Genomic DNA, 13,236 nt, shown 5'->3' with positions numbered 1-13,236 from the left:
CATGAATTATTCTAAGCCTAATCCTTTGAATAATTGTCCCGTGCATTCTTTTTTCTCAATCCCTGAAAGCGATCCATTGTATTTCTTTTCAATCTTAATTTGATATCGATTTTATGGGCCTTGGTCTCAACGAAATGTATTATTTCATTTGACAAGGTTTTAATTAATACCCCCCACCCACCATGAACGTGGACTTCCCATTACAAGCATATCAAAATAGAATACAATATATACTCAAATCAGTAGGAATCTTAATAAATGTATCCATTCAAAAAGTCCTTTCCCAAAACCCCAAATCAAAACCCTTCCTCACAGCCATCGTTTCATTACATTATGAATCACAGCAAAGTCCTTTCCCAACGAAATCTTCCCTTCTCATGTGAGCAAAACCCCGGCCGTTCCAAATTCTGCTTCCGGGATTTCCAGGCCCTTGCCTTACAGTCCTCGCCGTCGTCCACCTACCACAGAGTAGACTCTGAATTCGACGTCGTTTCTAAGATTCCTCCGCCGCGGTACCCGCTGCAGCCCCGCTCAATTAGAAACGCCTCCGCCAAGGAAGACGACCCTTTTCTCGTGGCCTACAAGGAGTGCACTAAAAGTGTCAAAAATGGAAGCTTTGTGGAGAGAGGAAACAAAGGAGCCGCCGCCGTTTCGAAGAAGAGTAAGTTGTTTGGTTTTTCTTGCAAGACCATTCATTCTTGTGAAATTAGATTAAAATAATGTCAGGAAAAAAAGAAAAAAAAAAAAAAAAAAAAAAAGTTCTATCTTCTAAATTAAACGTTTTAGTAGTCGGGTAGGCCCAGAGCCAAAGTTGGGCTGTTCATTTCTCCGTGTGCTTAATGGGCCATCTTTGTAATGGGCTGGTTCTCGCAAAGATAGGCCCATTTGTGATTAATTGAGTAACAGACCTTTTAAAATAAGTTAAAAATGAAAATAATATTGTATTCAATAACTTTTTAAAATAAGTTTGCTTGGCTACATGGAAGTTTTTAATTTATTCAATCAAATCATTAATTAAATTTAATCTTACTACTATTTCTGCCGGCCAAAAACACATGTAATTAAATAAATAAAAAATTACATATTTCAATTATTATTAGTCGCCAGGCTGTATAAAAAGAACCCAACTTTATGGTTAATGTAATAAAATATTGATGGGTTGAAAAGAAAAATAGAAATAAACCAAACAATGTAATTACTATGCGGGGACTATCCAATGCATCTTATTGGATGAATGCCTTTAACTTGCAAAATCTACGAAATTTATGGGAAAATAAATAAATAAAAAAGAGTGAGGGCCCAAAAAAAAGTTTTGAATAATATTAAACATATTACTTTTGGTTGGATTGCAATCAAAATTGGGGTCATACCCTTTACCTTTTTTCAATTTTTTTTAATTATAAAAACGACATGATCCCAATACATCATTCGTGTAATTATTAGATTATTATAAAATTTGTATTTCAATATCTCTTTTAAATATTTATTATAAAATTATAAATTATGTTATACGTCAAATATTAGATTGATTTTCTCAATTTTAATAAAAAGTCAATATTACAAATTAGATTTTGATTCATTAATTATACGAGGAAAAACAATTTCTATTCTTCCACTTTGAGAATTGAACGTATCGAATGTTTATTTGATCTCGTTTTATTGGTGTATTTCTATTTGGGTAGAGAGAGCTTCCTATAAAAATTGGTTAATGATAATTTGTTTCTTATGTCAATAATCTTTTCATTACCGAATGAAACGATAAAGTGATTACCCACTAATTTGTTAAATCAATAAGAAACAAAATAAAAAAGTTATGAAAAGAGACAACAGCATGCTCTAGAAAGTGGTGGACGTCATAGGAGAATTGGATTTGATTATGGTAATATTTGTCCCATAACTCATAAAAATGGGGTTAACATCCATTTAACAAATATATATATATTATAATATGATTTAGAATGACAATCTTAACCCACAAGATTAAAAGCATATAAAAAGAATGGTAGTTGGGCCCATGCATCTCAAGTTTTCAAACGAAATCATATACCGGTTTGCTAAAATAGAAAAATGATTATTTCTATAAATACTATATATAAGAAGAGAAAATAAAATAAAAAGATTAAGCATAGCTATTACTAATAAAGCTAGTCGCCGATCTTCTTTTACACAATATTAGTTGCTATAAATATAGCGTAAAACCCCACCAACATATATATATATATATAGATATAGGTATATATATTATTTTCTCTAGCAGCTTTTTTTCTTAGTTTACAAAGAGAGATAAAGAGGATAGTGCTGAGAAATTGGTTCTTCTTTATAAGGGTCTGGTTGTTTTAGCAATTAACGAGGTTGTTGTTGTTGTTGTTGTTATTAAGGATGTATTGCGATTGGGAGATATTTGGCGGTTGTTCAAAGGAGCTGTAGGGGGAAGCCAAAGCCAATTGTCGATGGAATTGCCGGAAGATTAATACTTGTCGGCTATACAAAAGTTTCTGCCGCAGGATTGTGTGTTCGGTCTGGAGATGGTCGTTTTCCGTCCGTACACGGTTCAACTGACTAACCGTGAACCGCAACTGCTTCGATAGCTCCCGGTTTTCAACTATCAGCTTGTTCACCAAGTTCCTTAAGTTTTCTAAGTGCTTCTGTTTACGAGCCCGGGACCGCCTCGCTGACTCCCGGTTCGACTCCATCCGCCGCCGTTTTCTTTCGTCTATCATCTCAACCTTCCGGTCCGGTTCACGCGCGTCAGGATCCATGGCTTCCGGTTCCACCCGGTTTTCGGAACTGGAACTCGAAATCACCGGTTTTGGGGACTGAAGCACGTCCGATAATCCGTCTGGTTCCGGGAACTGGAACACAACCGGCAAGTACTCGCGGTCGTGGTCTTCGCATTCCCACGAAATCGAGGTGCCGTCGACAGCCGGAAATGGGTTTTCGAGCATGGACTCGTACGGCGAACCAGTCGGAAAAGTAGTCAGCATGACGGCAGGACAAAGAATTTGCTCAACAAGATAAAGGAGGAGAGAGGGAGGAGGAAAGGGAAGAATTGCAGCGTAGGGGCCTTGTATTTATCGCTGGACTCTCGAGGATAGTTCCGTAATTAAGGTTAACATTGAGGGTAATCTCGTCATTACGGAATAAGATATCGAAGTGGCATGGTAGTGGAAGTGTGTAAGCTCGCTTTTCCCTTGGCGGGACAGATGGGTGATATAAGCCAGTGGGGCCGTGGCATTGGTGCATGGGTGATATTAGCTTCGTGGTGAAGAAACAAAGTTTGTGGGTTCCACAAAGTACACGTGTCGACTATTAATTCGAAGCCAACGTCACAGCCAGTTATTAAATAAATCTAATTCTACACTAAACATCTGTATGAATAAAATAAAATTAAAAAAAAAAAAAAAAAATGATAGAACCAGAAACCACAAGGCTCAGTCGTACTCATGACTTCGGCTACGACGGCTCCGGATTCGTCCACTTCAAATGGTGTCCACCCAATTAAGCCGTAGATGCAAAAAGCTGCAAACGCAGAGGGCAAAGTTGTCATTTCACATATTAATTATTAGTTGATCATGGAATAAATTTAGCATAAAGTTAGAGTTTATTGTTACATTTTAATTACTAAACCATTATTAATATTATGGCCGGCTGTGTGACATAAAGAAGATTCTGGGAGTTGTACTTCCAAATTATAATAAATATATGAACGCACAAATTTTAAATTAAAACTCTAATTTTTAAAAAGCCGATTGACTAAAACTGGCAGTTAACTTGTTAATACTCCATGAACAAAACAACTTTTCGAAGCTTTTATTATGTTTTTTTTTTCCAAAGAAATATAAATATTTAGGGTTTAGGGTTTCTTTTCTTCAGCCTATTTTAAAATTTTACAAAGCAGCAGCAGCAGTTGGAGTACAACAACCTTAAAATATTCGTTGTGTTACTTGGAAATTTTATAAAAGGAGCGGTCGGGAGAGCAAAGCATAAACTTGGCAATCATCTCAAGAAATTCGCAAAGGCCACCCAAAGTAGGCCTCATGTGGAACGACACATCCCTTACCCACAAAGATGTTTTTTTAACTTAATTTAGTTAAATGCAACTTTTAAGAGTAGCTAAAGCATCCTTCCTTTAGTTTATGTTTGGTGTAATATAACACAAACCTTAATCAACTCTAATATTACACGATGTTTTTCTATAAATATCATTACGTATCTTACTTGTATCTTGTTATCTAATTAAAAAGTTAAAGCTAAATAACTAATCATCTTTTCTAATCAACCCATGGTTATATTAACACATTAATACATCAATTTTTCACTGTTCCTTTGTACCCTTGTCTTGCTTTTCACATGCTCCTTTTAACTTTTTTTTTTCCTCCAATTCCACCCACGAAGGGCTTAGATTTTGTTGGATTTTACTTTTTCTTTCCTTTTTACCCTTTCAACATTAATTAGTGGACACAATGGTATTGGTAACATGACACTTTATTCAATATCAAAACCATGCTTTATAGCCAAGGTTAGATGAGTGGATGACCTTATTATTATTGTACCTTCGACAGATGTACAAATAGTTTACTTGAACCACTAATTAGGGTTTTGATGTTATGTATACAAAGAAAATATTTGATATTAAAATATAAAGTTGGGTTTATTAAGAAACCGCGTTTGGAAAATATGAACAGAGTGGCATTAAAGTATGGATTAATTAAAGTATGAATAACTCCTTTATTAATCCAAACTTTGGATCTGTCATTCACATTTATTAATGTTATATAATTATTTCAAAAATATTTGTACTGGGGGTATTTTTGTCTATTATTTTGTTTTATTCTTTTTTTATTATTTATTTTTAAATAAGTACTTTTTTGGGTTATTTTTACAAGAGGAATGTCGTGTAATTTATTTTTGAAAACCAATATTTAAATTTAGTATTTGTCTTGTAGTCTGTAACTTATATGCTTTGTTGTTAAAGAGCCCATCGTAAAACCCAATAGATTTTGGATTTTGGACTTGAGTATGTGATCCAAACACAAAACAGGCTATTTTATTTGGACCTGGTGGAAGATTTTCCAAAATATTATGAATTTGTATATTGTATAAATATTATAAATATTTTTCTCTCATGGACCCCTCAAGCTGCTAAAAAATCTCCCACAGAACGTGGAAAAAAAAAACATCATTAATCATTCACACACCTTTAATTGTGTTTGTGTTCGTGTTTGTGTTTGTTCTGAGATTTGTTTTGGAAAAAGAGATGAATGTTCTTGTTTGATTTGGTCAAAGAAGGAAATTTGGTTGTTTTACGTGTGTGAACATTCGTTTGTGGAATGTTACAAATTCCGTCACAGTGCCCTCGCTCCTTTGTTTTCAATGCTTAATTTCTTATGTCATCATGATCTAAACCACACCTCATCATGTAACGGATCGACATACCTTAAAATATGCGCATGTTGGTATATACAACGTTTAGATTAAACTTATAACCTATAATTAATTACCATAGGAAATATGTAACGATCTTATTTTTTTTATTATAATAAATTGACCACGCTGCATCTGACTTAATTAAGAAATGCAAGTCTTTTAAAACATTTCAAAACAATATCATATTTGATGTATATGTTCATGATAAAATTGTTAAAATAATTATAGCAATGCCTCACTCACCCGGTAACATTTCATGATCTTGATCTTAGCTTCCCATGTAATTGCGGTTGTGTATCGTAAATTTATTCCTTTTATATTTTTGGTCGACAAAGTCGAAGCCGCACCTTCTCAGGTTCACACGCATGTCCGATTCCTCTTTGATTTCTTATATATACCATTTCTTTCATTACTTTCTCTTTATCCTTTAATTTCCAACCCTTTCCTTATCTTCACTCACTTTCAAATCCACGAATGCCTTCTAAATTCTTCTCTTTCCGCTGCCTTATCTTTGTCATCCTCCTCCTCCTCCACCTCCTCTGCAACAGGCCACCACCAGCTCATGCTGCCCGCCCTGCTCCCGTCTTTGCATCACTGCCCACTCAGGTTTGTTACCGTAATCTATTCGCTTGAGTTTTATTGTTCAACGAGAATTCAGTAAGAACAAAGTGTTTTCTCTAACTAAATTGTATTCATTTGTACATCTTGTTGATATTGAGATGGTTCTTTAATTTGGTTTTGTAGGGGTTGGATGAGAACCTAACTGATAGCGAGAATATGGATGAGAAGTGCAGTGGAGTAAGCGAAGAAGAGTGTTTGATCAGACGAACTCTAGTTGCTCACTTAGATTACGTCTATACACAAAAGCATACCCCATAATTTCAACACCTTTTCATTCTAATTTCTTCCTTTTATGTATCTACAAACTTCCATTCATGCCACTTATATATCTATTGAATTAGCTTCACTGGGTCTCAATGAAAGAAAAAAACAGAGCATTTGAAGATGATCCAAGACAGAACAAATTAATGAAATTGATCATGATTCTGAACATGAGCATCTGACTTTTGTGCATACTTCACAACAAATTGAATCGGTGGGGTATTACAGATAAAAATAAACCACATGTTGTTAAAGTTGGATATGGAAGCTAGATAGATATTTAGCTCCATTGGTTGGAACTTGGAAGCCGCATGCCCAGATTTAACCCTCTTTGTAACCAATTACTAGCGTTTGACACCAACAACATGAAGGCCCCTCGACGACATAAAGTAAATAGTCCCTTGGGGACGCGCTTCAACTTTATGCGTTACATATCCAAATTCAAAGTGCATATGTGGATCAAAGTGGCCGCTCGGTGGTGCCTCCCACGCGCAGCTATGAACACATGAGCGTAGAAGGAAAGGCAACTCCGGGGCCTATTTTGACCACTATTTAACTGCTATCCGTTAAGCTTTGTGATTGGCCAAAGCTGCTAATAGTACTTCGATTCACAAGGTTTCATTGTACCTTTTTCTTAGGCGTTTACGTTTCAAATCGTTTCAAATATGGTTTAATTTGATTGAGACGTTATATGGTTTAATTTTCGTGGTGTGAAGTATTAGGCAATTGAAAGTTTCCAATATCCTTGTCAACACTTAAAAGCATATAACATTGATTTAAAATTTAAAGTATGCTTTAAATGATATTAAATTTTTTAAAGTAGTCCAAGTCAAAATTCTAAAATGAAAGATTGACTTTTCGGCTAGAAAAATTAATGCTGACTATGTTCATTATTTTTTATCTTCTTCCCTCTTTGATATAACTTAACAATAGATGCTTCGATGCAAGTCTTTCATAATAGAACAAAATAAACATTAAATAAAGACAGAGTACATTGGGGAAGATCGTTACATTGACGACATTTAATTTTGTTGGTTGGGAATTGGTTATTACATGGTTTCTTGAAATCATCGTTACATTGACCTACAAATTTAATTCATGTCGGTTCGTACACAAAGTACATTGGGAAACATCGTTTTGAAGCACTAAATCAGAATTTAATACAATCTTTGTCGGCTCTCATCATGGTCAATTTCGGCCTAATATCTACTTTGGGAATAGTTATTTTGGAATTTGTAATCTGACTCTTTAAAATCAATTTTATTATTTTAACTTATTAACATTATTTTCTTAAATCGATTCTTAATTCGATTATCAACCTATTTGTATATGTTAATGCGAACACAAGTTTCAGATATACTCAAAATTATTCATGTTAATTTACAGTAATAAGAAGAAAAAAAAAACAAAATTGAAGGTAAATGTGAAAAGGATTGAAAACATATATAAACTTCAATTTGGGAACTTGAGGGTTAAAAATACAGTTAAATCCAATCCGACAATTGAAGTTGCATAATTGAACACTATGTACAGATAATTCGAGAAATGAAAAAACATCCCCAGAGATGAAACATTTTCCGGGAATTTCAGGCAAAAAAAGAAAAAGAAAAAGAAAAAGAAAAAACTAATATGCGAGCAAGAACCAGGAGGTGTTGTCAAGAACGTTGAAGCACAAGGAAAGACAAATGGTGGCAATTACAGAGGTTTTGGCGGCTACGTACCTCACCATCTCCAGTCCTCTCTCCATCACTTCTTCATTCACTATGTCCACACATCGCTTCATTCCTTGGTAGATTTTCTCCAACAACACCTCGAAGAACGACCTCACCATTTCAAACGTCATTCTCCCGGTCAAGTTCACTATCACTTTCCTGTTTTTCGGCGCTCCCAAGCTGGATGCCCACCCTCCATTTCTGGGCCGTTTCCCAAGCTGGCTTCTGGGCTTCACGCCCAATTCCATGTCCTCGAACTCTTCCACCTTTTTCCCTGCTGCTGCTGCTGGGCCTGCTTCCATGGCCCAGTTCCCCTGCCCCGACAGCACTTGGTGGGAGGTTCTGATCAGAGTCTTCACTGCGCCGTTGGAAAGGGAGACCAACAACTCCCTCATTTCCCTTTCGTGTTTCGGGTTTGTGAGTCCCGAGAATATTCTATCGAAACTGTTGATTTCCATTGTCTTCTCCAGATACACCGAAACCGCCGAGCTCACGAATATTCGAATCAACTCGCCGATTAATTCCCTGCATTTCTCATCGCATGCCACCCCCATCCATCTCCCCAAACGATCCTCCAAACAACTCGTCCACTTACTCGTCTCATCTATAGAGAATAACCCCATCACCAAATTCCGAGCGAAACTCCCAACCACCACAGAAACGAATCCAGACCCAGATTCACTACACAGCTTCGTCATAATTTTATCTGTAAAATCACTCGTTTTCTCGTCACCGCCGCCTTTCTGCCGGGAGTACTGATCGTAACCTCGCAAAACCCCCAAAGTTAGCGCCTGAGAGAGACGCGTGAGGGAAGTGGAGATCTCATCAGATCGGGCGAGTTTAGAGATTTGCTTCAAACTATGGGGGAGTTCATCAGAATCAGAATGAATAAACTCCTTAAAATCCTTAGAAATAGTGGCGACACAGTGGGCAGAATCAGAAAATGCAGCCGCGGCAGAAGACAAAGCCGCAAAGAATCTGGAAATCTTAGCCCTCTTTCGAGCAATTGAAGGGAAATGATAGACTCTGTAAGCAGTATAGCCGGTAAATCCAAGAGCCGCCATTACAACAATCCAATTACTCCTACGAACAGCTTTCAAATTCTCATCCATATCCCTCGTCGTATATCACGGGGGAACCCCAAAAAAAAAAAAAACAGAATCCAGAATTCAATCCATTAGAGTGACAGGTTGTGTCAGGAAGGGAAGAAGGGAGTCGATGAAGAAACAGAGCAGAATTGGGAGAAGCCAAAGAAGGCGTTAAGCTTAAGATCAAGAAGAAAAGAAAACATATCCAGAAGAAGTGTAGAGGTGGACATGTGACGTGACAAGTTGACCCGGTAATGGATAATATCAGCAGTTACATTTAGAGAGAGGGAGGGAGGGAGAAAGGGAAGAGATGAGCGAAGTGGGTGAGCACCGCCCTTCCCTATGAGGAAAAAAGAGGGATTCCTTCGTTATGGATATTAATTATGGCAGTATGGTGCCACGTGGAAGTATGGGCTTGGGTGTCGATGGGCCAACCCTAGTGGGCCTCAGATCGCGACTTATCTTCTTCTACTACGACTATTTACTCGACCCTTCTCTTCTGACATTTCGTTTTTATGACATCTACTTCTTTTCATTTTATTCAAATTAAATAATACCGCCATTATTATACCTTTTATTATTTATTTTATCTTTACTTTACCACCACCGATTTCTTTTTTATTTTATTTTATTATTTTTACTTTTTCAATGTTACTCAACTCCCTCACTCTTAACTAAAATGTTTTATACGCTGTTCCTTACAAAAATGTCCAAATCGGAAGCATTGGGCCTGAAGCCCACCCAAGGCCCATAAAACGCTATAAATAATGCCCACTTCAGGAACTGTTTTTCAAGTCTAAAAAATATATTTTTATTATTAGTTTTATTTTAAAAGTTCTTAGTGTGAATACATGAACGGAAATTATGTACCAACACCTCATAAGTTGTGTATGTTTTAATGTTATTTCTAAATTTGTTGTGGTATTTTAAGAATATTAATGAAAGTATTAATGATTTTTGTAATATGAATAAATAGGTTTGTTTTTGGTTTGAAATGGAAAGGTATTTAAAAATATTATTTAGATGGATGATGGAGTTTGACCTCCAAATTTCCAATCTTGAAGAGGCGGCGAAGCGTAGAGACAGACACAGATTGGTAAGAACGAAGAGCAGATCCGATAAAACCACGCCAGCGCCAGCAACAGCACCAGCACCAGCTTCCAATTATTTGGATTTGGATTCGGATTCATCCAAATTCAAAACCCCGAATGACGTGCTTTACTTTCCAGCCGTCGGATAGCTTAGCCTGGAAGCCAACTCCGGATTCAAAGAACAGATAAAACAAGATTCAAGATGGATCCCCACTTGCAATGCACAAAACAACTCACACCCTCTTTCTTCCCCTTTTTTTCAGTTTCGTTTTTCTTTTCCGTGATGAACAGGTGGTGGTGACGTTTTTCGTATGGGCAGCCGCCGCAATTGGACACCATGGAAACCACCTACTTCCGCCACGCGTTAGCCGACGTGGCAACCCGCCGTTTAAAGTACTTCTTCACGTTTTCAATCTTCTTTCTCACCTTATCAAACTCAAAACCAAAACCATAAACTATGACGTGTCGCGCAATGCATCTATCTTTTATACACCCACACACACATGTAGATATATATATAGAGAGAGAGAGACAAAATGAAGAGAGGGTTCATTTTAATTATACAAAACAGAGAGTGGGTTAATTCTGTTTTCTAATCATAGCAGTCAACAATCCCATCTTCTTGTTCTTCCTCTGCTTCTTCTTCCTTGTTCTGTTCATTGAAAAAGAAAGAAAAGATATATGATGGAAACTGTGTATCAACCTTATTGCGTGGATCCCCAGTTGGAATTACTGATTGAAAGAATTTACCCTCCCAGGTTTGTTTCTAAACAACAACACATCAAGTTTTCAGCTTTGTTCATTCTTTTTGGTTTAATTCCTCTTGGGATTGGGGTTTTTTTTTCCATTTTCCAGAGTTTGCATAGACAATGACACCTTTCCGGATTGCACCCTTCTCAAGGTTCCGTCCCTATCTTCGAACTTCATGCTTTCAATTTCATGATTTTTTGTTGATTGAGAGTATGGATTTTTATTTGACAGGTTGACAGTGCCAACAAACATGGAATTCTACTTGAGATGGTGCAGGTTTTGACGGATCTCGACCTTGTTATTTCCAAGTCTTATATTTCTTCCGACGGTGGATGGTTCATGGACGGTCCGTTCCCACACACATCATACTTGTTTAACTTTTAATTGGGTGTTTAAATTGTGTTTAAGCAAATCATGTTCAAGATGAATGGAGTCTGACTTATCGGATAAGAACTTCTCTTATACTATTGTTAATGTCTTCGAGGAAGGAGACTCGAAATTTTCAAATTGTGATACCTTTTTGTACAGAGTTCAGTGGTTATAATGGAAGCTGATTTGTAATGGTTGTTTATGTGCATACGTATGGTGCTGCAGTTTTCCACGTGACAGATCAGTTTGGAAATAAACTCACCGATGAAGGTCTCATCCATTACATTCAGCAGGTCTCTGTTTATGTACATACGTATGGTGCTTCTTTGACCTCATGAACTTTCCTCTAATGTGTACTCAAATTACTACGCAATTACAGGCATTGTGTGCGAGTAGGAGAGAAGGGTCGTCAAGAACGGCAAGAATGTGCAATATGGGGAAGAAGGGGTTGTCATCAGAGCACACGGCGGCGGAAATCACCGGAACTGATAGGCCAGGTCTGTTGTCGGAGATATTCGCGGTGCTGGTTGAATTGGGGTGCAACGTCACCGCTGCTGTGGCATGGACCCACCACAAAAGTGCAGCCTCCATTATCTATATGGAAGAAGGTTTGAATGGTGGATCCATAAAGGATCCAATGAGGCTGGCCCATGTGCAGGAGCAACTTGAGAACGTGGTTGACGCCCATAATGGAGAGGGAGAAACAAGCAACGTGAGGCTGACTGCTCCATCGGCCGGACGGACCCACACCGAGCGGCGGCTCCATCAGTTGATGTATGCCAACGGCGATTACAAGCTGTGTCGTTGTCGCGATGATAGTGAAATATGTAAAAAGGGTTGCACTCGAACGCATGTAAGGATAGAGAGCTGCAAGGAGAAGGGATATTCAATTATCAATATCAAGAGTAGGGACCGTCCGAAGCTGTTGTTTGATACGATTTGTGCCCTTACCGAATTGCAGTACGTGGTGTTTCATGCTGCAGTGAGTTCGAATGGGACTATAGCTGATCAGGTACCCATTTGTTTTTTGCAAATTCATGTGCCATTTCCTGTCCAAGTTGGCTTTTGTTTTGGTCCAAAATTTGTCAAGTTGTGTGTCTAGTGGCGCTGACGCAGCCTTGTCTTTTGTGTTTAAAATGGCAGGAGTATTTTATTCGACATAAAGGTGGCTGCATCTTAGACTCAGAGAGTGAAAAGAATAGGGTTTTACAGGGACTTGTGGCAGCCATAGAGAGAAGGGTTTCACATGTATGTATCTCTGCAATGCTCTTACTATCATCATCTTAAAGTTAGCTCCTTTAACCTTTTCATTTATCATTAACAAAATGGACTTCTACTTCACAGGGATTGAGGCTGGAACTCTGCGCTTTAAACCGAGTGGGATTATTATCAGATATCACGCGGGTATTCCGTGAGAACGGCTTGTCGATATCAGCCATCGATGTTGGAACCAATGGCGAGAGAGCTGTTGGGTCCATTTATGTCACAGATGCGTCGAGACATGATGTGGACGTGGATCCACAGATGTTGGAGTTGGTGCTCAAGGAGATTGGAGGATCAGTTGCCATAGTTCAAGGGCCTTCAAATCGGGATGATCAAACCTCCTCTTCAAGAGTAGATCAGGGGACCAAAGTTACCAGAGTTGAAGATAAGCCAAAATTTTCATTAGGCAACTTGTTGTGGTCTCAACTTGAACGCCTTTCGAGTAACTTTGGCTCTATTAAATCATAGGGGGAGGGGATCTTAATGTTGGATGTATGTGTTGTAAATCATAAGGGAGGGGGTCCTAGTGGCAATAAAGAAAGATTAGTTGTGAATAATCTGTTTCAGTAGATAGCATACGGTCCTTATTTCAATGATATTTGCAAAATGGAAAATAATCGACGTCTATATATCACAATAGTACAACAAAGGTCC

At 37.7% G+C, this 13,236-nt stretch overlaps 3 protein-coding genes across 3 annotated transcripts; 1 reads left to right on the top strand and 2 right to left on the bottom strand.

Moving 5' to 3' along the window:
• Positions 1 to 2,050: 2,050 nt before the first annotated feature.
• On the bottom strand, positions 2,051 to 3,035 carry LOC111804009 (uncharacterized). Its single transcript, XM_023688654.2, has one exon. The coding sequence runs from the start codon at positions 2,982 to 2,984 to the stop codon at positions 2,337 to 2,339; it is 648 nt and encodes a 215-aa protein (XP_023544422.1). The 5' UTR covers positions 2,985 to 3,035; the 3' UTR covers positions 2,051 to 2,336.
• A 4,898-nt stretch (positions 3,036 to 7,933) lies between these two features.
• On the bottom strand, positions 7,934 to 9,133 carry LOC111803701 (protein PHLOEM PROTEIN 2-LIKE A10). Its single transcript, XM_023688226.1, has one exon. It carries the CDS (start codon positions 9,131 to 9,133, stop codon positions 7,934 to 7,936), a length of 1,200 nt encoding a protein of 399 aa, XP_023543994.1.
• A 1,122-nt stretch (positions 9,134 to 10,255) lies between these two features.
• LOC111803817 (ACT domain-containing protein ACR1) lies at positions 10,256 to 13,194 on the top strand. Its single transcript, XM_023688393.2, has 7 exons — positions 10,256 to 10,958; positions 11,056 to 11,101; positions 11,182 to 11,296; positions 11,545 to 11,612; positions 11,699 to 12,331; positions 12,463 to 12,567; positions 12,664 to 13,194. Exons 1-7 carry the CDS (start codon positions 10,882 to 10,884, stop codon positions 13,048 to 13,050), a joined length of 1,431 nt encoding a protein of 476 aa, XP_023544161.1. The 5' UTR covers positions 10,256 to 10,881; the 3' UTR covers positions 13,051 to 13,194.
• Positions 13,195 to 13,236: the final 42 nt, after the last annotated feature.

This window comes from Cucurbita pepo, chromosome 10, assembly GCF_057944985.1.
Source record: "Cucurbita pepo subsp. pepo isolate OVF chromosome 10, ASM5794498v1, whole genome shotgun sequence".
Lineage (NCBI taxonomy): Eukaryota > Viridiplantae > Streptophyta > Magnoliopsida > Cucurbitales > Cucurbitaceae > Cucurbita > Cucurbita pepo.
Note: the sequence above shows the minus strand (reverse complement) of the source record. Positions and strands in the feature narration are given on the sequence as shown.